This window comes from Peromyscus leucopus, chromosome 1 (genome assembly GCF_004664715.2).
Source record: "Peromyscus leucopus breed LL Stock chromosome 1, UCI_PerLeu_2.1, whole genome shotgun sequence".
NCBI lineage: Eukaryota > Metazoa > Chordata > Mammalia > Rodentia > Cricetidae > Peromyscus > Peromyscus leucopus.
Window position 1 is genome coordinate 92,827,662 of NC_051063.1, and position 24,743 is coordinate 92,852,404.

At 48.6% G+C, this 24,743-nt stretch overlaps 1 protein-coding gene across 9 annotated transcripts in view; it reads right to left on the minus strand.

Annotated features, from left to right (window-relative positions):
- Mical2 (microtubule associated monooxygenase, calponin and LIM domain containing 2) overlaps positions 1-24,743 on the minus strand; it is a 129,058-nt gene that overhangs the window by 77,133 nt on the left and 27,182 nt on the right. For 6 of the 9 annotated variants that reach the window (XR_003735217.2, XM_028875851.2, XM_028875850.2 and 3 more), the window contains one exon: positions 6,598-6,871. Coding sequence is in view for 8 of the 9 variants with exons in the window: in XM_028875851.2 (XP_028731684.1) it covers positions 6,598-6,861 (264 nt within the window). In the remaining variant the exon portion in view is untranslated. Of the gene's footprint in view, positions 1-6,597; positions 6,938-24,743 lie in introns of all 9 variants that reach the window. The other 3 variants (XM_028875852.2, XM_028875849.2, XM_028875848.2) reach the window with 1 other exon arrangement.

Sequence of the window (24,743 nt, forward strand, 5' to 3'; positions counted from 1 at the left end):
ATTTTGATCTGTAATTGGTTGAATCCATAGATACAGAACTCGCAAATACATAGGGCTGACTGTATCTCCACAAAGCAAATCACAGTGGATCCAGACATTAGATTTTATATGAAGCATAGTACAAAGAGAGAGGGTTTTCTCCTCAGTGAAATATCATCAGGAAGTGGCCTTGGGTAAACTTGTGTGCTTCCTTGAGATAGGTAACGGTGTGGCAGTGAGCATCACCTTCCATCTCCAGGCTGGTCCGTCCAGTAGCAGGGTCAGCTGTCTCTGGCCAGGTGAGTGGGCAGATCCAGAATTTCCTCAACTAGTTCTTCTGCAGAGTACAGAATTTCACAGCCCAGAGACAGAACCACCTCTGCCTTACCAGTCCTGTGAGGCTGCCTGTACCTGTCCATATTAGGCAAAGAGGCACTTGACCTGCATCAGCCCCTGTGTGTGTGTGTGTGACTTCAGACATCAGGAATGTCTGATAGGCTTATCCAAGCAGGAGATAGCAGCTGGGAGCTCCCAACTTTACCCCTTTCACTCCTAACTCCCTCTCCTCCTCTCAGCTGCAGGCCTTCCCAGGGACTTCACTTGGGCAGTGCAGGAGCCACATGGCAAGCTGGGTCACGTGTGAGAACCAGGCATGGGATCTACATGGGGGAACCAGGGCATGGGATCTACATGGGGAGCTGAGGCGGCCATGAGGCAGGGTCATATTGGGGAGGAAATGGTGTGTGCCAACCCAGCTGGATGCTCCCCAAATGCATACTCATCCCTCTACAGTGACAGTGTAAGAGGGTTTTGTTTTCATCATGTCAGCTGTCCCCAATCTCTGGTTGGGACAGGAGTCCTTGAGCCATTTTCTGCAAGTGTGTTTTTCTGCAAGGTAGACAATGCCTGCTGGCCTGCAATGATCACCTAGTGTTAGAGAGCAAGCTTGGGAAGGTGCTAGAAGGAGTTCCGGACTAGGTGGTGGGGTGTCCATAGGGAGGTTGAGGTGAGGGTTCTTTGCTCATGGTCCTCCTTCCTTGTAGCCTGGCCCTGAAGCAGGAGGTCTTTTCCCCATCTCATCCTCTCATTCATCCATCCATCCTACTTCCTCAGGCTCTTCCCATCCCTGCTGTGGGATTGTCTGTATGTCAAATTACTCTGATTGGTCAATAAATAAAACACTGATTGGCCAGTGGCCAGGCAAGAAGTAGGTGGGACAAGGAGAGAGGAGAATTCTGGGAAGCAGAAGGCTAAGGCAGGGAGACACTGCCAGCCTCCGCCATGACAAGCAGCATGTGAAGATGTCAGTAAGCCACGAGCCACATGGCAAGGTATAGATTTATAAAAATGGATTAATTTAAGATATAAGAACAGTTAGCAAGAAGCCTGCCATGGCCATACAGTTTGTAAGCAATATAAGTCTCTGTGTTTACTTGGTTGGGTCTGAGAGGCTGTGGGACTGGCAGGTGACAGAGATTTGTCCTGACTTTGGGCCAGCCAGAAAAACTCTAGCTACACATCCCCTCTCCCCTTCCCTTCCCATTGCACAAGCAATGCCTCTTTCTAGATTGTCTTTCTTCTTTCTGTCCATAGCTCTACAAGACAGAGCCCTGCTTACCTGGCAAACTCCCACACCATCCACCCTCTTCCAGGAACCATTTCCAGACTACCCCAGCCAGTTAGTCATTTGTTTTCCTGTATCCCGGCATACTGGAGCACACACACCCCTCTCACAGCACTTGGATGGCAATGATTGGGATGGCTCAGTGTTTGCTGATCATTAGCTATGTGGAAGGCAACACTGCAGGACTCCACAAGGGGGACTGTATTTGACCCTAATAGTCACTATGAAACAGACCCACTGCTATTCTTATTTGACAGAGAAAAGCAGAGAGATAGTAAAGAGGCCCGCAGAACTACAGAAGGATTTACAGGTACCTAGATAAGCGTTTGGTATATAGTACTAGCTCCATAACACTCATCTTGTGAATTATCAAATATGTAGATGAATAAGGAAGTAATTACATTCCTGTCTCCATCATAAAAAGCTCAGGTGAGAACTTTTTTTTTTTTTTAAAGACAAAGCCTCATGTAGCCCAGGCTCACCCTGAACTGGTCCTCCTGCCACTACTTCCCTTGTGTAAGGATTACAAGCATGGGCAGCCACATATAACTTGAAAACTACTTCTTTTTTTAATATAATTTAAATTTACTATTATTATTGTGTGTTGGGGGATATGTTCCGTGGGATGTGTGTGGAGGTCAGCAGTTATCTTGGTGCAGCTGGTTCTCTTCATCTACCTTTACGTGGGCTCCAGGAATTGAACTCGGCTCACCAGGCTGGCATGTCAAGTGCCTTTATCCACTGAACCACCTAAGCATCTCACTGGCAGTATTTGTTTGACAATGTAGCTCAGGCTGGCTTCAAACACTGTGTAAAAGGTAGATTAATGCCTTCTTGTCTGTTGTTGATTTTTGGGACAGGGTTTCTTTGTGTAACGGCCCTGGCTGTCCTGGAACTCACTCTGTAGACCAGGCTGGCCTCAAACTCACAGAGATCTGCCTGCCTCTGTCTCCTGAGTGCTGGGATTAAAGGCGTGCGCCATCATCACCTGGCTGATTAATACCTTCTTAAGCATCTTTCAACCATCTTTACTGTTGGATGCCTAGCTAAGGTGCAGGGATCTACAAACACCTGCTGCTGGGGCAAACCATGATAGCCTGAACCCTAGCAGCCCTACTCACTGGCTCACCAGAAACAGCTGTGGCTACCTGCCTGCCCCCCCCCCCCCCCCCCCCCGCGCCCCCCCCCATGTCACCTGCCAGATGACGATAACACTATTCTCTTGCACTGCTTCTAGAATTACATAAGTGCATGGATTTGGGGGTGTGACAGCTCCATACCAAATTACATATTGCAGGCTCATCTGGGCCTGGCGTAATACCTACCCACTTGGATGTCACAGCTGAGCCAGGTGTGGCCCTAGTGCAAAGGTGGCATCAATCTCAAGAGAGTTCATATGATTTGATCCTTGGTTCACCCCATTCTTATCCAGAGCCACACCCAGGGAATGAATTATGAAGTGCCTAATGAAGCCCTCATAAATATTAATAGGTCATAAACAACTATCTCAGGCTAAATTAGGCAATGCACACTTGGGCCAGTGCTCTGGAGACCTGCTAGGTCATTTTCACTTCTAGGTACCTCCACTGTAGTTCTTCTCATAGGTCCTGGCCCTCCGGCCATTGCCAGCAGTACATGCAGGCATGTGTGGTTAGGGATTTGGAAGCAACCACAGAACTTAGCACGTGCAGGTGGGGGGCTGATAAGCCCAAATCAACTCCAGATGGTACTGGATCATGTTCCCCTCAATACAAAGAAGGGGTCAGGACAAATTACATTTGTTCATACTCATTCCTGTGGCTAACTGGGAGCTTTAATGAAGCCAGGCATTCAATGCACCTGCATTATCTGGAATAGCATTTATAATCAACCACATGTTTGCTAAGGTCTAGTATTTCTTATCTGACTGATGCTAAGCATAAACTATTATGTCAAAGAAAATATAAACATGCTGTGTGAACAAGTCAGTGTCTGTCACGTGGGAGGACAGGTGGGACCCATCTTCTGTGGTTTGGCTTGACTCACGAGAACAGCAGCATGACTTCTTAGAGCTGAATAGCCATCACCCATGCATGAATCAGGTATGGGAGGGCCTGACCAGAGAAAAGTAACTAGTAGATGTGGAAAACACCTGTGTTTGTCTGAGCTCCCAGCCTGGGGAAGCTGCTCTACCCTCGTGTCAATCATGTGATGCTTGGAAGGGCTGACAATTACAGTAGCCAGGTTTCCTGGATTTGATCATTATGAATCCAGAGGCAGGGTAATCAAAAATCCACTACTGAGCTGCACAAGAAAGAGGTACCTTTTGGGGTCACAGACCTGTCAAGATAGGACCCAGACATTCGAGGAGGAGAGAAACCTGCCCACATTACAGCGGAATAGAGCAACATATCCAACACGGATGGAAGGAGAAAGGATGGGAAAGACTGCATGATGAACCATCCTACCTCCATTACTGAATGGTTTTCCTCCCGGTTTGACTGGTATGAGTTGGGGTGCTGAAAAGACCAGCATAGTGACCTCCCAGAGGCTCCGTTTAGACTGCCAGTGCCTGTTCAGACCCTTCCACTCCCCAGCCAGGCAGTTTTAATAAGATAGACTCTCGCACATTCGAAAAGCCTTTATTCCTCCTCACCAAGGCTTATCAACTCAAGTTCAACTCAAGTACTACTACTTACTGAAGCACCGCTAACCAAAGATGTTCTCATTTTCTTTGTATCTCAGGTACACATAGTGTCTGTCAGCCACAAGGCGTGAGGCCTCGGCTGCTTCAAGCCACTAGAGCTTGTAAAATAGGACTGGCCAGACAAGACAAGCCACCCTCTGGCTGGTGATTTTTCAAGGCACACCCTCGGAGCCAGACATGGAAGTGCATGCTAGTAAGCTTAGCAATCAGGAGGTGGATGCGAAACCTCAGGAGTTCAAGGCCAGCCACCAGTACATAGTGAGTTCGTGGCCAGCCTGCACTACATGAGACCCTGTCTCAAAACAAAAGACATCATGTTAGCCAGCCTTCCTCTCCTGTCCTGCAGGCTGGCTTCCTCAGAAGGTTCACCTTTGGATCAGCCACCTGGGCGATGCCACTTCCTAATAAAACAGTTCTGCTAGGCAAGGTGACTCACACCTCTAATCCTAGCACCGAGACAAGAGGATTGCCATGAGTTCAAAGTCACCCTGGGCTAACAGTTCCAGAGAAATCCTCCATGAGAGAGTGTGTCAAATAGTGACCACACAACTTCTTTCTAAGGTACCTTCCTTATGACTTTCTTGAGGTTTGCAAAGACCATACATGGGGTGGGTCCTTTTAAAAAGAAAGCCACCCTATACAATGATTGAAAAGGTAACTCTGAAGCCTCCTGCATCCCACCCTCCCCCAATCCCCAGGGATCCATGAACCAGGAAATTATGACAACTTTGAAAGGAGACATTGGTGGAAGTGGAGTGGCGCTCAAGGCATCTGTCTTCTCCCTCGTTCCTTTGCCACCCTGGTGTCTTCTGCTTGAGGCTAGAGCATGGCAAGTTTTGGACCAGCATGGGGGGAGTGGGCAGGGGGCTGCTCTCCTCCTCAGAGTTGAAGTGCACATGGTTTTAGTACAGTTGGGCCGCTTTCCTGTACTCTGCACATTGGTGCTTTGGGACTCAGGAGCTTGGCAGCTGTCCCCCTGGGGCAATGGAAAGCAGCCGTATCCCACGGGGGCCTCAACCACTCCCCATCACCAAAACAAAGACACAACAGGCTCCATTGCTATGGAGAGTTCAATCCTCTCGTCCTGGGATTGGCACAGACTAGAATTCCATGGGCTCTGCTGAGCTACCTCCCGAGAGGTCTAAATACCGTGCATTCAACATTAACCTAAACACACAGCCTGGATCTGTACCAGCGACGGTCCTCCGGGGCTGGCAATGAATCTCAGCTTTCGCAGCTTGTGGGGTGGTGACATGTCGGAGATGTCAGAGGTGTGATGCTCTGGGCCCTAGGTTCACTGATGCTGCCAATCACAGGCCACAGGGGACACAACCAGTTTATGGGGACTATCTGCAGGTGCGACACAGATCCTGGGGAAGGGGCAAGGAGAAGTTAAGAAGAAAAGACCAGAGACTATTATAGCTATTAATGAAAATCAGGGAGTCAGGATGGGGAGATGGCTCAGTGAGCAGAAAGCTTGCTGCACAAGCTTGAGGATCCGAGTTCCAATCCCCAGCTGCCATGTGAAAGCTAGGCACGGAGACAGACACCTGCAAGCCCAGCATTGAGGGGACAGAAACAGGTGGATCCCAGGGGCTCACTGGCCAGCCAGTCTAGCTGAAATACTGAGCTCTCAGCTCAGTGGAAGAGCCTGTCTCAAAAGACTAATGTAGAGAATAGAAGATGCCTGAAGTTGACCCTTGCCCTCACATGCCCATACAGGCAAGTGCACCCACTCCCACCCACACCCCATACAACAAAAACGAACAGGAGTCTCTCTAAAATGTTTGCTACCAGTAGACAAGCACTTAAAGGACACAGCTCAGGTAGCACGGTGCTTAAGTGACAGAATCAGACAGCGCCACCATGCCTTCTACAAATATGAACCCAGGTAAAACAATTGCTTTCTTAGTCTACACACCTCTAAAGCAGTTCAAAGACCTACGGCAGGTGTTCAGTAGGCTCAAATGGGACAAAAGGTACCTTGTATACAGAAGTTGCTCAATAAAGAACAGGGCCACAGGCAGCAGGGGTGTAGAGACAGGAAAAGTAGGAGATACAATGGCGACATTTGCTTCATGTCCCCATTTTGCTTTTGGTTCCCTCCCTTGGGGAAGGTACAAAGGGGGAGCTGTGGCCACCACAATAGGGTCAACTTCATGGCACCCCTTCCAGACAAAGGAAGCCTTCCCCTGAGAACCACGACATAGCACCCACAGGCACATCTATTAAGAACCTCCAAATGGCAAGGTGACACTAGTTCTCCAGCTCCCCGTCCCATGGGGAATGTCTGTGGGGTCCCCCTTACCTTGGTGTTCATGCAGGCTTTCCCTCGCTTGTATTCCTTGTGGGAGCCGCGCTTATCCAGTTTGTGCCATAGAGCCTTGGCCTTCCAGGTGTTCACCTTGGACTTGAGCTGAGAGTAGAAGTTTCTATGGTCCAGCGGATCTAGGTCCAGGAGGCAGGTGAGGATGTTGAAGGCCTGGAGCGTGCCTTTGCATGTGGTAGCTTGCACAAAGTTCTCGAAGACCTGGCTGGCCTGGGCCTGCTTCTCATCCTCATTTTCTCCCATGGTTCAGGAGCTGTGTGGAACAGTGGTGTGGAGGGGTCAGAGAGGGTTACCATAAAGTGCTGGGGAAGTGTCACACCTGCAAAGGAAGGCGGTGACAGGTGAGTCCCATGTCCTTTAAAGGGACTAAAGGGCTGATCTTGATGCCGCGTGCTCACCTTATTTGGAGAAGGTCCAATGTACCTTCTAGCCTGGCATGACGCCTTGCTGGCAACCTCTCTCCCCAGCCCCCAGTCCTTTCCCTTGCTGGAGAACTGCAGATTGCACAAAGCTATATAAATATACTCCAGAGAATGTCAACAGGGCCCAGGCAATATGCCGCAAGTCAGATAGATGGTTCTAAAAGCAGCGAGTAGGAAAAGGAAAAGGCCAGAATGGAACAGTCGGTTTAGCCCCTGTGGACAACCTATCATTCTTGGTGCTACAAATTGATTAACAGGAATTCAACTTAGTTATAATTATGTCAGTGCACAGGCAAAAACCCCATAGACCATCTTCCCTCAGGCTTCCTGATCCTTTTCACTGATTTACCCTGGGGTGAGGTTTTTTTCCCCTTAGAACTTCTGTTACTGGAATCTGCTGGAAGCACACCATCTACCTCAGTCAGACAACCAGAAGACAGAGTCACATGGCTTTTTCTTTGCCAATAGTGAAAGGAGCCTGTTCTGTGCAAGACCAAGCAGGGAGCTGTTTGAACAAGTGCTTGGACCAACGGAGGAGACACGCAATGGGCGGGGCGGGGGGGGGGGGGTCGTTCATTCACATCGCTGAAATTGTTTGGGTTTGGGACATGCTCCCCGCCTCCCTCTCTCTGTGCCATTTAACCTCAAGCATTTCTTAGGGAAGTCATTTCAGCTTCAAAGAAATGAAAATGAAGAAAAGCCACTTCTCCAAAGCAAAGCTATTTTTCTCTCTCAAAATGTATAGTTAGTGCAAGAAGGCCAGTGTGAGGGCTTTGGGCTGGCCAACTGTTGTGGTGCTGAGAAGCCTGGCAATGGGAGACTGGACAACACACAGAGGAGAAGGCCCCCAGGCAGCTTCACACTCCCCGATAGGATCATCTATGAAGGGCACATCTGGATCGGAGCTTGGTTTCAAAATACCCAAAGCAGTCAGGAGGCTGTGTATCTTTTCCCCTAATTTCTGATTCATCCACAACAGTTTCTGGTGCCTTGGCAAATGTCAGCATCGCACTGGGTGCCGGGAATACAGAGATGGATCATGCAGAGAGAGAGACCCCATCGGGGAAGAAGGCAGAACAATGGGCAAAAGGGCACTTTGTCCAAACGAAGAGCCTGGGGTTGCTCAGAGAAGCAGGAGACGTCCCCAGGAAATGCCAAATTGCTTCTGTTGCAGGAAGGAAGAGGGTTATAGGACAAGATAGAAGAGTGGACATTACGGGCCAGTGAGACACCGTTCAGAGGCATGAGTCTGGAAAGAGCTGGTAGAGTTACAGCAACAGCCGATTCAAGGTGTTAGCAGCTCAAGATTCCTGCAAAAGTGGTAGATTAGGGGTCCTGAGATCCACCATGGAGCATCTCCTCCAGGCCAAGGGATATACATGGCTCACGTGGGAGCCTATCCTCGCCTACTGCTCCTCTGAGAGCATCTCTGTGCCTGGCACCGGGCTCATATGGAGATTAAACCCTATCCTGTGCAAGGTCTTAACTTGCATATGTTGGCCAGGCCCATCCTTTAGGAGGGCCTACCTGGCTACCCCAATCCATGCAGCCCAGCAAGTTACACAGGTGGAGAGGACCGGACCGGCAATGCCAGTGCCCTATCTTGGAGGAGACATGAATTCCTTCCCTTGGGCTCCCTTAGCTCCTCTAACATCCCCGGCACTTGCTTGGCATCTCACATGAGCACTGTGACCTCCCATGTCTCATCTGTCTCTGCATGCCATACTTGCCACCCAGAAAGCACCCACAGAAAGCGGGACTCACCTGCTTCTCTGAGTGTGTTCACATTCCCAGACTTACCTATCTTTGGAAGCACAACAGTGTGGCATTGAATGAGGGGGTGGAGGGTAGCTGGGAGACAAAACAAGGCACCCAGGATTCTAGTGCAACCCTACAATCCCTGCTAAGGATGGACTGACCTTGGAGTGGGGTGACCTTGGAGATATGGGAGCAGGTGTGCAGAGCCCCTTCATTGGCACATGACCTCACACAAGCCTCTTAAATACCAAGACTCGGTTTCTTCTAAGAGACGGATGATAACCGCGGGTCCAGGAAGTGCTGGGCATGTGTGCTAACATATGTAATGCACGTAACACATTATAGCCAAACCCGCTCTCCACTCCCAGTTTCCCGTCTAAAATCTGTCTACAACTGCACACCACTGGCAAGTATCAAGCCAGATCTGGCTCCCGGGAGACAATTTACAAACCTGAAGAACTTGTCTTCTCTCTCTCTCCTGAAACCACTTAAATCTTGGACTCCAAGAGAGGATGAGGCAAAGGCGGTACAAGGGTCTGGGGGTGTGAGAGCTCCAGAACTGGCTCTTATCTGGGGTGCGATAAGAGAAGGGGAGGTGGAGGGCCCATGGGAGGAGCTGTTTGGCTTTGGACATGAGCCCCACTGTACCAGGCTTGAACATGCCTCCCTGGATCTAAACAGTCTCCACATTTTTAAAGACTGGATTGCCAAGTCATACCGCTTTAAGACGGCACTGTCGCATGAAGGTGGCCATCGCTGTGGGAACACCAGAGCATTTATTTAGTCAAGGAAACCTGTGTCTGAGTCTGGTCTCAAGCTTGCCAGCTGTGGGACATGAGGCAAGTCATCTCAGTAGGCAGCCTCGGTGTTCTTGTCTGTAAGATGGAGACAATACTTCTCACAACACAGAATCACAAGACAAGAGAGATGCAATCAGCTTTGGATGTACTTAGGGTTTGCTGGCCTTAACTAGTGCTAGTCTTTCAAGGGCTCAAACAGCAACTTAAAAAACAGCATAATTCATGGTTTAGACTGGCTTCCCAAAGCATTTGTCTAGCACGCACAGACTCTAGATTTGAGCCTCAGAACCAACAAAACAAAACACAAGCAAAACCCCCAAATCCTGCTACACTAGCTTCCTATGTCAAGACATTACATAAACCTTAAAACTATGGGACAAGGCACATTCCAGTAGTCTCAGCTCTTGGGAGGCAGAAGCATGTTAGGCCAGCCTGGGCTACACTGGAAGACCCCTGTCTTAAATAAAATAAAACAAACAAAAACCCTAGAAGCCAAGAGCATCAGTTCAGAAGATCTAGGGCTGAGCAACCTTCTTAGCCATTAGTCTTGAACAAATGACTGAATTTGCCAGTTTTCATTTCCCCATATGTCAAGGGGGAATCTCACCCAGGGAGTTTTGATAATGAACCGAAAACACAGAGTGAACACATGCAATGTTGGTCAGGGGCCTGCCTAGTACTACGAGCTTCCATTTCTTAGAGGTTTGTGGGTTCATGACCTCTGGGGAACACTCGCACCAGTCTCAAATGACAAAGCTCAAAAATTGTTAAAGCAGAGTTAGGCCTGGTGGTCCAAGCCTATAATCACAGTGCTTTCAAGGTAGAAGCAGAGAGATTAGGCAGGAGTTCAAGGTCATCCTTGGCTACAAAGTGAGTCCAAGACCATCCTGAGCTACACGAGAGCACAGAGTCTCAAAAAAAAGGATACTTCAATCAGAGGCTCCTCGTGGCTGGCTCTTGGTAGCCTGCCTTTTTAACCACCGCCCAGATGTTGCCTCTCTGGAGTTTGAGATGTAATAGAAATAGAACCAACTAGCTAGAAATATGCAGGGTTTTGCATTTTCTGGGAAGAAACAAGATGTGATGTGTCGTTTCCAAGAATAGCCTGAAGTAGTTTGGCTTTGTTGACCGAGTCCCTTATTTGTGGTTTTTTTTTTTTCAGCTTTCCTGCCTATGTGACTTCCTGAGTCACAGAGACATTGCCACCTTCTGCCTCTGACCATCAAAAATGAACATCAGAGCCCGTACTGCAGGTTACAGCAAAGTGATGGCCTCAGCCCACGACACCTGGGAGACAAGGTCAAAGGTTGTGCAGAGACCTCACGCCCCTCTCAATCTAAGCGATGGGACTCCTGTGCCCAGGTTGGCCTGTGTGTTCATATTTAGAACTTCCAGTGTATGCTCTGAGCCCCACTGACCTGATGGTCAGTATGACAATGTCTTGGGGGGAAAGGTGGAGTTCCTGAAAACCTATGGAGGCCTGGGGAGGGACACGGGTAGCCATGTCCAGGAGAGACACTCGACCCTCTATCCCACCCTCGGGACAAGATCTGTTTCAAGGTCACTGCAACCTAAGAATACATCCTCGTGTCCTTTTCATGCCAACCTGTGCTCCTCGTCTCTCGGGTCTGCTGCAGCAAGGGGTCTCTGAGGAGTCTCAGCAGTGACAGGGGTGTCTCCCTGTCCTCCGCGAGGATGGCAAACACCAGCAACCCGTTAGCCTCCCATACTGCAGAAAATCAGTCACAGCTACCTAATCCCTAAGCTGAGGCAAAAGCCAGCTACGGGTGTGGTAGGAAACACTTCCCTTCCGCCTAGGTCTCTGTGGAGCCCAGCAAGGACAGGAAGCCCTGGTCCCCACAGGTGGCCTGAAACCCCAACTTCCCATCTGGCCCTCCATTTCTCTGGGTGCTAGGCAGCCAACATAAACTGGGAGCAACTCCAAGCCTGGTAGCACAGGCCTAGCTACTCAAGAAGCTAAGGCAGGAGGATGGCAATTTTGAAGTTTCTCTGGGCTATAGTTAGTTCAAGGTTAGCCAGGGCAGTTTAGTAAGACCCTGTTTCAAAATAAAAACTGAAAAGAGACCAGAGGAGTAGCCCAGCAGAAGACTTTAATAGCATGGGTTCAACCCCAGTTCTAGAAATAAAAGGGAACTCTGAGGTAGAAGGGGACTGAAGGGCCAGCCATGTTTCCGTGTTCTGTGCTCTGTATCCACCAGGCATTGCCCGTCTTAATCACTTCCATAGTGGGGTGTGCATTGGCTTCTAGGCCTCTGACCTGGGCCCTGGCCTCAGAGATCTGGCAGCCCTGGAGAGAGGCGTTGTCCAGCCACAGTGTCTTCGCTGCCTGATCTCAACCTAGGGCTCACCCACAGGAGGTAGAAGCCCTTTCTACTCACCCTGCCTGGAACCTCTCTAGGAAGGGAAGACACCCAGAGGTGTGTGTAACAATTACTAACCTGACCCCCAGCTCCAACGGGGCTGGGAAAACCTGCCCCCGTCCCTCCCCCACACCCTCAGTCCACGGTGGGGCCTAGCTTTCCACTCCTGCTCTTGCCCCACGATCCTGTCCACTTACTTGTTCCCGGCCTTCCAGGACCGTCCCTCCCTCTCCAGCGGTACCCGTGGTCTGGTTTGAAGTAGTCTCACACTTTACCACTTCCTGGCCTCCACGCACTACGGTCTTGAGCCACACACAATGCCAGGCACCAGGATGACCCAGAGAATCAGTTCCCAGTCCCCACCCTCCAGGGTCTTACTACCTATGTCCTGTCCATGCCAGGAGGCGGCAAGAAGAGGGAACAACAGCTAGCCAGCATTTTCCAAGGTCATTGCCCACCAGGTACCTTCACCCAGGAGTTCCAACAACAAGCCTGTATGTTGTTCTCTTTCTCTCTCTCTCTGATCATAAGAAGAGGCTATCTCAAAACTTGTCCATCTCTTCCTTGACTGTATAATGTAACTATAACTTTGCTATTCGTGGTAGCTGTTTTACATGTGTTTGTGTATCTGTGAGTGTGTGTCTATGAGCATACATGGGTATGGGTGTGTGTGTGTGTGTGTGTGTGTGTGTGTGTGTGTATCATGTATATATGTATATTTAAATTTTTCTTCCATAAGAATTTCTGGCTACACTCCCCCATCTCCAACTAGCACTGCTGAACCTCTCTTCAGAGCCTTCTAGAATCCCCATGTGGGGAAGGCTAAGTTTCAGTTGCTGCCTACCCCTTCTCTCAGCCCTGCTGGGGTGCTTAGTGCTACACAAACCCCTTCAGACATCCACACTCTCATTCAACTGCCTGTGATTGACAGGGAAAGTGGAGGTTCCAGCATAAGCAGCCTCATTGGACCCACGTGGGCAGATACAGAACAGGCTGAGAGGGGAGCCAAGCCGCTCTCATAGTGAGACCTACACTTTCAGCCTCCACGGGTGGGTGCCCTGTAACAGAAATAGCATGTGTACTTGCTCATGTCCCCAGTTACACCGGTTAAATTATGTAGCCTGTGACATTCTTGGGCATGTCTTCCTCAGTTAGAGCATCCCGAACAAGGAAGGCTTAGTGCATCTTTATCTAGTCCCCAGATGTTTTACATGACACATGCACAACTCAAGTAACTCCTTCCTGTTGACATGCCCCAAATCCAGGAATATCTTTCCCCGGCTCGTCTTATTTAGCTAAGATGTGACCTCAAGCTTCCCCCAGCTATGCTCAGTGCTGGGCATTCAGGGCTCAGTCACCAGTGCCCACCTGGATCACAACACTGGCTGTTTCCTCCAGAAAAGAAAGAGCAGTCCTTCATGAAGCCCTGCCAGCGAGAGGACAGAGTGAGGTTCAAATCTCAGCAAGTAAATTCCTGTCCAGCATCTCTACTTCCTGGACCACAGGGCCTAAGGGCAGTGCGGCAGGGCCCCTTCCAAAGAGACGTGTCCTTAGCCAGGCATGGTAGTTCACACCTGCAATGCCTGTACTCCAAAGGCTAAGGGAGGGGGTTCTCAGAAGTTCAAAGCCAGCCTCAGCTATATAGTGAGTTCTAGACCAGACTGAGCTATATAAGGGGACACGTTCTCAAATAATCTAAAAAGTAACAATAGCATTAACAACAATAAAAACCCACGCGTCATGTCCTTCCACAGCAGTGTGGAAGGAAAATGATGTGCTGCCCACCCATGTCTTGGCTGTGACTTCACACATCTGGTGTGATCTCCCTGGTGGAAACCTCTATATTTGGTCATCAAAATAGCATACATCTCCCCACACACAGAGTCCATCTTTGCTACCAGCACTCAGCAGGCTGTTCTGCAGGAGAGTGGGCTGGTGACCACACACTGGGATCATCCAGGAAAACTGTAATCTCAAACTTCTAGCTTCCTGAAGGCTGGCTTGCTTGTCTCGAAGTGGACAATGGGAGATACCACAGCAAACATGTTCAGCGAAGGAAAGAGAAGGAACTGGGCATGGCAGGGCATGCCTTTAATCCCAGCAATTGGGAGGCTGAGAAAAGAGAATCATGCATGGAGACCAGGCTAGGCTGCTTAACAAGGTCCTTAAGAAAACCTTAAAAACCACAAAGAAGTCATGTCCTTCCCATGAGCATGATAGGACCATCTATTCACATCGCATCCGGTCTGTGCTTACAGGACCCCAGTAGTGAATCCACTATGGAAATCTGTGTTCTTAGACAGTGGGTGCTACATGTGGTAAGTAATCAAGTTCAGAGACAGAATGTAGAATGGAGCTGGACATAATGGGGCATGCCTATAATCCATAATCCCAGCACTTGAGAGGCTGAGGCAGGAGGATCATGCTTCAAGGCCTGCCTAGACTGTAAAGCAAACCAAAAGAGAATGGAGGTTGCCAGGGTCTGAGGGAGAAGAGAGAGGAAGCCCTTAACAAAACAGAGTTTCAGTGCAGCCTGATGAAAATGTTCTGTGGATGGATGGTGGTGACGGCTGGGCCACAACGTGAATGGCCTTTGTGCCACTGAACTGTACACTTGAACATGGTTAAAATGGTAAATTTGATGTTATGCATATTTCACCACAGAAACAACAAATAATCAAATCCATACAAAACAAAACCACAAAGACCACCACCCGAGAGTGGAAGTGCCCAAGGCCAGGGTCGGGAATGGTTAGCATCATTTACAGTGAAGCCTATTTTTTAAACCATAGCAAACAAACCATTACACCAATGGAAGAAACACATTGGTTCTTATTTGGTGAAAGTGCCATGGTTTTAAACTTTTTTTCAAAGTTCTCTGGGTTTCTCTCCTTCTTCCCATTACATCTCATTTGAGCCCAAGAAGCATCTGGAAGCTCAGCTCTACCAAGCCCCCTTGTCTTTTGCCCCTCTTCCCCAGGATCTCATGCTAACATACTTCCTCCCGCTTGGCACCTATGAAATCTATTGCAACACCCCATGAGAAAACGGGGTACAGGATCCGTAATGTTAGTTTCCAAAGCCACTACACATCACTCTCACCCGGGAGAACACTCCAATCCCCTAGTCCCTGTGGTTCCTATATAGTCCCATTGGGGACTGCTTTGGATCTGGGAACATTCATGCCTGTGTGAGCAGAATCCTGAAAGCAACTTGGAGATAGACCCGGATCAGCCCAGAACTGTACACAGACCTCAGTGTGTACAGACGCTGGTTATATCACCACAGCTCTGTCCCTCAACCAAGGTTCAGCATGTTTTCAATGACTAACGACCATTTTAAAGATACAACCTCTGAGTCCTCTCGATTCATCAGAATCCTACGGTCATGCAAAGAAGCTTCTCATTCATAAGGCAGCATGGGCTCTATCACATTCCAGGCTTGCCACTCTTGGGTGGGCACCAGACCTGACCACATCTTCATCTGGTAACTCTTGTTCTCCTAACCCCTCCTCCCAATACACATACCCCGACCCCAGTGTCTTCCCCAAAGGGTTGCCCCCCCCCCCAGAGTTTCCACAGCACACTGTACCCACCTTGACTGCAGTCAGTTCCCATATTGACATGTTTTAATTCCTGCTTCTAGGACCCAACACAAGGCCTTCTCTACACAGTTTGTGGCACAGGAATGAAAAAGTGAGTGTTCACTCTCTGAGAACATAATTGTTGGCATTTAATGAGCATCAGGCAATGTATTAATGGCTTCACTGTGTATTGAAGTGGTTAACTATTGTAACAAACCATGGCATTGTTAGATAACTCATGCTCAGTTTTCAAAGGATTGGAAGTCAGCAGCTTACTGAAGGTCATAGGTCCTGAGTAGGGAAGCTTCCATTGGAGGCCCCACAGTCAAGTTCAAAAGCATATTCTTAGGTGCCATCCCCATAATGCTTCTGTACAAAGTGCATAGAACCACAGGTAACCAGACTACCTTGCACACCAAGTCAAAGACCAGCTTTCCTTTAGAGCTAGGATGCATGATGCTCCCTCATATCCTTTCTTTATCAGCTCTAATACGGCAGGATCTGAGGTCATAAGAGCTCAATGAAGAGCCAAAAGAGAATAGTGACTAACACACCTATAAATGCTCAGTTGAGAGGTGACATTTTAGTTATGGTGGGCATGGCAGAGATAAGGTAGCTGACCTCCAGCGTGGTGACTCCTTCCTCCCGGGCTATTCCTTACAGCTGTGGGAACACTGGTGACTCGGAATACCCTTATGGAGCGTGGGCAGGAGGAAGTTACAACACTTTGGGGACTGACCCATAAGCACTCCACCTCATACCAAGACTGACCCATAAGTGCCCCACCTGTTCCTGACAGACTGACCCATAAGCGCCCTACCTCATCCTGACAGACTGGCCCATAAGTGCCCCAGCTCATCCCTAGACTGACCCATAAGCACCCCACCTCATCCCAAGATCCTGTTTGCTCTTCTTCTGTAGAACCTTTAAGAGCTGGGGCTTGGTTGATTAGAAGTCAGTCACTAGGAGTGAGTCTTTGAAAGCTATGCCCAGACTTGCTCTCACTGCCTCCTGGTCCACTTTGGTGTGAAGAGTACCCAGACTTGCTCTCACTGCCTCCTGGTCCACTTTGGTGTGAAGAGTACCCAGACTTGCTCTCACTGCCTCCTGGTCCACTTTGGTGTTAACAGCCATTGCCACTTGTTTTTACCGCCACAGACTAAGTCATTCCATCCTCACTCTGTCACTCTGCTTTTCAAGTAGAAGCTATGATGAAACCTCTTGAGACCATGAGCCAAAATAAATCTTTCCTCTCATGAACTGCGTCTGCTAGGTACCTTTTGTCACAGTGATATTAAAATAGCTAATTTGCCCATGAACCATAATTATAATCAGCATGGCAAAATATCCCTAAAAGTGCAATAATGACACTCATATCTTGGCAGTAACCAACAGCTCTTTAATTGGACATAAGGCCAGCTCAACATGAGGGAAATTATGCCTGGTACTAGAAATCTAGCCAACTATCTGGCCCTAGTGAGAACAAGGGTCTTAGAAAGAACCACCACTTCAGGAAAACAGGATAATCCCTAGGTAGATTCTAAAACTTATCCTTATATGCACAGATGAGGGTAGGTCTCACCCTACATCAAAGAAGTGTCTCTTTGCAGCAGACAGAGACCATCACAGAAAACCACAGTGAGTCAAAATGCAGCGATCAACTGATTGTGGGGTGCCCAGCCACAATAGCTACATCTACAACACAACTCTTATACCTAAGGTACAGGGGGCATCTTGGAATAGGGGGCAGAAAGATTGTAAGAGCCAGAGGATCAAAAAGTCTGCTGTGAGATTGTGTCTCCTAGAAATGACAGAGAAACCACACTCATGATACCACAACAATATGGCTGCCTAAACAAGACCCGAACAATGGCAATACCAATAGATGTGCTAACGTGAAAGGAGGAAATTTCACAGGGTCACCTGTAGACACAGAACTACAGGCAATGACTGACTGCTGAGAGAGGGAGAGGTCATAACTGGTTCTCTAATGACAAGTGGTCAGCCCTGAATCATAGAGACACAAGCAATATTAAGTGGACTCTGTGGGTTGTACTTCTATATTTATGCATATATGCCTACAACAATAATAATCAAAGAAAATAAATAAAAATCAAAGAGACCCATCAATTTGAGAGGGAGTGAGGGGCATGGGAGGGGTTGGTAGGAAGGGCATGAGAGGAGTTGGAGAGAGGAAAGGGAAGGCAGAAAATGATGTGATTATATTTTAATTAAAAAATAAAAATAAATGTATATAATTAAAATGTTTTAAAGAAAATAGCTAAGACATAGGCCAACTTCCAATAACAATCTATTCTGCCATTTTATATGTAACCTTATATCAGGACCTTGATGTCTTGAAATAGTTGTTTGAACTCCAGAAATAAGTCTACCTACTGTCTTGAAAACCCAAGTCCTTTCCCCATTTGGAAATGGCATACAGCAGAGTGCTGAGACAGACAGCTAGTTCATTCCCTTGGTTTCAACGATAACCCAACTGTTGAACTCCCAAGGCCCTACACACCTGTGTGAAGAGATCAAAAGAAATGTGGGTCTCTGAATCATTCGACTCTCCCTTGAGCAAGTCACAAACAACACACAATTCTGTGAAAATTAAATGCAGAGACTTCTTACCAGGCAAGCCTGGTCAGTGTCAATGTGGACATCAGGTTTGGGAGTGATTCTTTCCTCGAGAGACTAGGCATTTTTTTCAAGGGGATGGGACCAACCACCTGTTGAAATATGATGGCTGGTAGTAGACTTGGCTTTTGTGTGGCCCCCCTGCAAAGTTACCTCCCAGGTGAACCTTTGCATTTGGAGGTGCTTCTCTTGGCTTGCTGAAGTTAAGTCTTGGGAATAAAAATCTCCACCCACCCTCAGTCTGAAGATGCGGGTGGCGGGGTGGATGCTGGATGCTGGAGAAGAGGTTGGATCTCCACACCTCTTTACAGTGTGTACAGCACCACGTCTAGAAGTCTCAGGATGACTGCAGAGTCATCCTCACTCTGTCCATTCGCTGCTTCTTGGCATCTGATGGTCTATCCTACAACACTTCCTTCATTTAGAAGAATGTGCCTCTTCACTGACTTTTCTACCTTCTCCTCCAAAGATTCATTGCACACATTTTGGTTGTCTTCTGATTTCTGAATTTATCATTATGAAGACACTTCTGCAAATATGCCCAAACTCAATCCAGTCAGAATTAAATTTTCCCTTACTGGCATGAACAAATTATACCCTCCCCTTTACACTTTACAGCCAATGTTCCCTTTCAAGGCCACTTCCTCAGGTCCCTCCCACCCTTCCCCCACCACATTCTGGTTTCTGTTCACACCCTATGCTTCTTGTCATCACCCACTCTCTGTTTCTAAATTCCACAGCCACTTATCCGGCCTTATCTTGCTGGTCCGTGTGTGATTTCCATCTTTGGCAAAGTCTTCTCTCTCAACTGCCCTTGAAAGAGAATGTTCTGACCCTTGCCCCCCAGGACCTTAGCCATTCTACGGTCCCACCAATGGCTGCCTCCCGGTGACTCATTGGTGAGAACTGCCACATGTAGCTCTCTCTTGCCCCTACAGAAACTTCCGGTGTGATCAGTTCGCTTCAAGTTCACCTGCACCTGTCTTGCAATGCACCAGACCCTGGTGCCGCATCCTTGGAGCCAATGCCTTGTGGCCAGATGAGTCCTGCCTCTTCAGTAGTCCTGTTCACAGCTCCTGTCCTCACCCAGGGCTCAGGTTCCCATCTGCTCACTGGAACCCCCAAAGTCCCCTCATCAACACCTTTTCTGTTTCCAGATTCACCTCCCACCAAGCTCCCAGCCAGACCTCCAACTGTTGCTGGAGAGATCTATCAGAAACGCACAGAACTCAGCCCTGATATTGCTTGTTGCATATTGCAACCCATGATGCTTTGCTGCCTTAGAAGCTTCAGGTCTACAGACAGGGTGAAGGCCAACATCTAGTAGAGCTGAACAGGGCCCACCAGCATGGACAAGCTCCTGCCTGTCCCTCCAGTTTCAGCCCTTGCCACTCCCCAGCCACAGGTCCCTAACATAGGGGAGGCCTCTTTGCTCCCATCCCCAGGTTCCACTAGTGCAGCCCCCTCTGTCCGTACCGCGCACCCCAACTCTGGTCACTGGTTAAATCCCAGTTGTTACAGCTAGATGTAGAGTTCCCCTAAGGGCTTAGGAGTTCGAACACTGAGCCTCATGGTGTAGCGCTGTTTCGGTAGGCCGTGGAACCTTTAGGAGTTGGGCCTAGCTGGAGAAACTGAGTCACATGGGGTGGGAGGAACTTCAGGTTTATAGCTGGCTCCACTTTCTCTTCCATCCCTCTGTTTTCTGGTCCACTAATATGAACAAGCAGCTGCTATGTTTTCATGGCCGCAGGGGTACCCAACACCATGCCTTTCCCCCAGTGATAGACTGCATTCCCTCACACCATCAGCCAAAGTAGACAGCTCTTCCTGCAACTAGCTCCCTGCCAGGCATTTGGTCACAGCAATGAGAAAAGCAACTAACTCACCTGAGGAGGCAACAGAGCATCATGGGGTTTCAGTATTCAGTGTGGTCTCTGGAGTCAGGCAGACGGGTGGCAAATCCCAAGTCACCATTTACTAGGTGTGTGAACCAGGATGAGTTGCCTAACCTCTTTGAACCTCAGTTTTCTCATCCATAAAATGGGGATAATAACAGTCCTGCCCTGCTGGGCTCCTTGAGGATAAAGTACAAAGATTCCTGGCCAGGTGGTATTCTTCACAGCATTGTTCTTTGAAGACTCCCTTGCCCTCCCTTCCCCACACTGTACCCTGTGGATGTTTCCCACACATGATTGCACTGAACTACGAAGGCCGATGACTGCCTGTTTCAGTGTCTGGCATCTGTGCCTCTGGCAGTGCCAGATGCTTGATAAAAGCTGTGCAAGGATCAAATCAATCAAAAGCATCACATGACTTTCAGGGTACATGGAGGCTTAGAGTAGGACTGGTTGGAAAGGAGCTGGGGGTCCCCACACTTTCAGTGGCTCCCCAGGTTCTTCCTGGCATGACTATCACCACACAGCACCTTCCTCCTTCTCGGGCTTCTTCCAGACGCCCCTCTGTCTCACTCTGCAGCAGCCTATTCGGAATTCCCAGCAGGCCTCTGCTTGGGTCTCTTTTCCTGCTCTAAGAATCGACCCACAGCACTGGTTAGAGACCTACTGGACACCATGCCCTGTGGAAGGTACACACGTAAGAACTGCAGCAAAGCTGGACACTATGGTGCATGACCACAGAGCGGCAAGAGCCTGAGCCTGGCTGGCTGTGAAGGGAGAGCTGGAGTGTTCAGAGGCAAAAGCTCCTTGATAGTTTACCCACCTTTCTTCCCTCTGCATTCTTCTAATTCCTCAACTCTATGCCAGAGTCACCAAGGCTGGGTAATGGCATAGTAGATTCCCCATGGAATGACCCAAAATTAGCATCCTAGGCCACTCCCAAACAGAATCTCAGAGGCTGAGGGCCCGGAGGTGAAATGCTTTTAACTCTCCAGAGAATTCTGCTGACCAACCAGGGTTGAAGGCCAGCAGCCACACTGAGCTCCACCCATCTCTTCACTGACGGCACCATGGTAGGCTGTTGGTACCAGGCGAACAAGGCACACACGCTACTCTCTCTTCCAAAGACTCCATTGGGCAGGGGATTATCACACAGGACACAGACCAAGCCGCTGGCACTTCCTTCAGCCTTGAATTCATCGAGCCTTCTGTGTGCTCATCGTCTTGCCTGGGTAACTAATGTGGGGACATCGTAAGGAAAAGATAGATGCCCTTCATGTCTTGTCTATTCCCAGAGTGACCACTTCACTTGAGTGCCCTGTTGGTACTCAATCAGTGTTGAGAACTCCAGTGATTGAGTTCCACATGCTGTGTTCTCTTTTTTGCCCAATTCACCCTCTGATGAGTTGTCCCAACTTTTTATCTTTGAAATCTCGGTGTTAAGGTCATTCTCACTCCCAGTAAGTAGTTGATACATTCATTGAATGAACAAATGTTCCCCGTAAAAATTTATCTCAGGAAGGATGGTACTCTTTCTACCTCTAAATTTTGAAATTTGGGTTGTGGACTTCCACTTTCAGTACAATTTCCTGATGTGTGAGTCGATGCCTTTGCTGCTGATGCCATCATTGATGATATAACTAATGATATAAATAGCACCTTCCTGGATCTTAGCAGGCAGCTGGCCTCTGTGAACATGCGGAGGCCAGGGGAATGGGCAGTACATGTCTGTTCCCTCTATTAATGTTCACCTAGCAAGCCATGCAGCTGGTCACACCTTCCTTCTCATCCTTACATAAGGTCCATACACATCATCCAGCCTTTATGAGCAGATGAGGCCATCTGCACAGATAGCCCCTTTCTGAGTCAGAAGGGACTCTTGGTTGACTTAAAGCCTACTAGCATGTCAGTATCTTGGAAAGGCAGGATCTAAGGTATCAGTGTGAATTCTTCTAGGCTTCAGAGAAGCCAATGGGCAGCGCAAGCATCCCCATAGGGAGGTTTCTATGACATGTGTCCAGCAGTAGGGAATCTAGTCCTGTGCCAGAACGAACTCTACCCTGCTTCTGCCACGGCCAGCTCTCTCAGAGCCATGTAATTGCTATTGGTGTTTGTTTTAAACCCTGAAAACAGGAATTACGGTCCGGGGTGTTGTGGCTCAAAGTTTAGCTGCCCTGCTGGCACTTCCTAGGAAACAGCTTTATCATACAACTCCTTTTGTTCCAAGGACCAAATGGATTTCTTCTGAAGTATATGCTGGACCCTAGATAGCAGGTGGGCAACTCGGTCTGGACCTGTTCACTTCCTTTATGCTTGTACTGGAAGGAAGAGAGCTTTGCTTGCTGCTCATTCATCCACACACTCATTCATTCATTCATTCATTCATTCATTCATTCATTCATTCATATTCATCTATCTAACCATCCATTCATCCACACACCCATCCATTCACCCATCCACACTCATTCATTCATCCTTCTCTCTACCCATTCATTAATTTATACATTCATTCATATTCTCATCCATTTATCCTACAAACACTGATGAGGATGTGCCAGGTAGTGTGCCAACAGTTCCCAGACACAACCCCAGAGAGCAAGCAGATCCTACACAGACAAGTGAGGCAGTTCAGCTCCAATAAAGTCCTCTTTCCCTTCACCAGGGCCAAGGAGCTCCCTGCCTGTGGGAAATGCGTTATGCTATTGTTAGCAGGCATTGAAAAAGTCTGAGCAAAAAAAGAGAAAGATGGAGAGAGAGAAAGAGACAGGGAAAAACAGAGACAGAGAGACAGACATACAGACAGACAAAGGCAACAGTGGCCCACTCCTTACTGAGCAGAGGAATGGAAGTCAATGTTTTCCATAAAGACTTATAAAATCAATTCAGGTGTATAAACTAAAGTAGAGAGGCTTTCTCATCAGATGGGGTGGAATGCCTGCCTGGAACCCACTCACTGTGACTTGAGTCTGGAGGAGTTGCTACCTGGACAGGCTAATTCATCTTCCAGTGCCTGAGCACTGGGGTTTAAAAGTCAAGTAGTTACAAGGCTGGCTGCTCAAAGCAACACAGACTGAGGGAGGGGCAACGGTCTCAGGATGCTGACTGACTCTCTTGGGGACATTCAGAGACCACATCTTCCGAGCTTGGAGATGCTAGGACAAACAAGCCAAACTCAGCAAATATCTTGACATTGACTTGACTGCTAGTATCTCTCAGTGACTCCAAACTCCAACATCCACAGCCCCAGGAAAAGGGGCCACAGAGGTGGAACCAAGGATCCATGTTCCATGGTAGAAGGGAGATGTGATACATTTGCTCAGAGAAGGTGCTAGCCTCTCTCTTTGGCATGTGACTTCATGCTCTGAAAGACACATGCACTAAAATAAGCAGCAATGTCTCAGAGACAATGCTCTTTCCTCATCAGGATGCAAAACTCAGGGCTACTGAGCGAGGCATAGCGGTACATGCCCAAGCTCCCAGGCTGAAGCAGGAGAAAGGCAAGTCCAAGGCCAGCTTGAGCTATATAGTGAGACTCTGCCTCAAAACCGCCAAAGGCTGGGGGGTATAGCTCAGAGAATTTACACAGCACACTCAAGGCCCTGGGTTCTGAAGTCCAATCTCCAGAACTGTGAAGAAAGTAAAACCAGAGGCGACAATGCATCTCTTATAGGAAGCCACAAAAGCCGCAGACTCCAGATCACTCTGCAGGGGCTTACTTGTCACTCTCTAAAGCTGGTTTCCAGGAAGCAGACCTCAGCAAGGTATTGAGTGGAAGTCCATGCCAGGGGGATGAATTCTTGGGGGATTCTTTGTCCCTATCCCCTCTCCACTCAAAGGATCTGGGTTTTTCTTTAACTTCTAACTTACCCTCATGGCAAATAATCTGCTTCCTGGGTAATGTTGCCTTGTAAATGATCACATATTTTCATTCATTTTCTTTCTTTTTCTTTTTTTGTTAAAAAAGTACAGTTTTCTCACCCATGCCCCAGCTCTGCAGATTTATGGTGTGGCCTTGTCTAGACTGTAGCGGTCCTGGGGGGACAGTCTGTCATGAACTCACAGGGATGTTTGATGTTTGATCTCAGCTTATTTCACAAGAGGAATCCAAGACATTTGAAATACGAACCTTCGGTATGCGATGTCCCACCTCACCGTCTTTGTCTACCATTAGTCACCCTCACTTCTGCAAGAGGCCCAAGAAGTAGAAAAGAGACCCCAACTGCTGAGGCCCCACTCCATATTCCAAACACATGGGACTCCGGATGCACGGAGGGTTGACGCTGGTCTCTGGGGTCTCCTATAGTAGCAAGTGTTTTGAATGCCTTGACAGTCTAGTTCAGACCCCAGTGGACGGCTCACCGATATTCCGCTCCTTGTGTTCTCAGGTAAGGAGAAAACATGCTTACAGCCTCTTCGGTTCCAAATACAGACTGAGCCCCTTCCCACCCTACCCTTTCCTTGGACAACCCTCTGCCTTCTCCTCTCCACAGTCTCCTGTTCATCCTTCAGTCCTCATGGGAGGGAGGACAAGCCAGGAGGTGTGTGCATACCTGGGCCTATCCAACAAAGGAGCCAACGTAGACCCTCCCCTCCCGCCCTCCACCCTCACTCAGGCAGAAGTCAAGAGAAGGCCTCAGAAGAGTGAG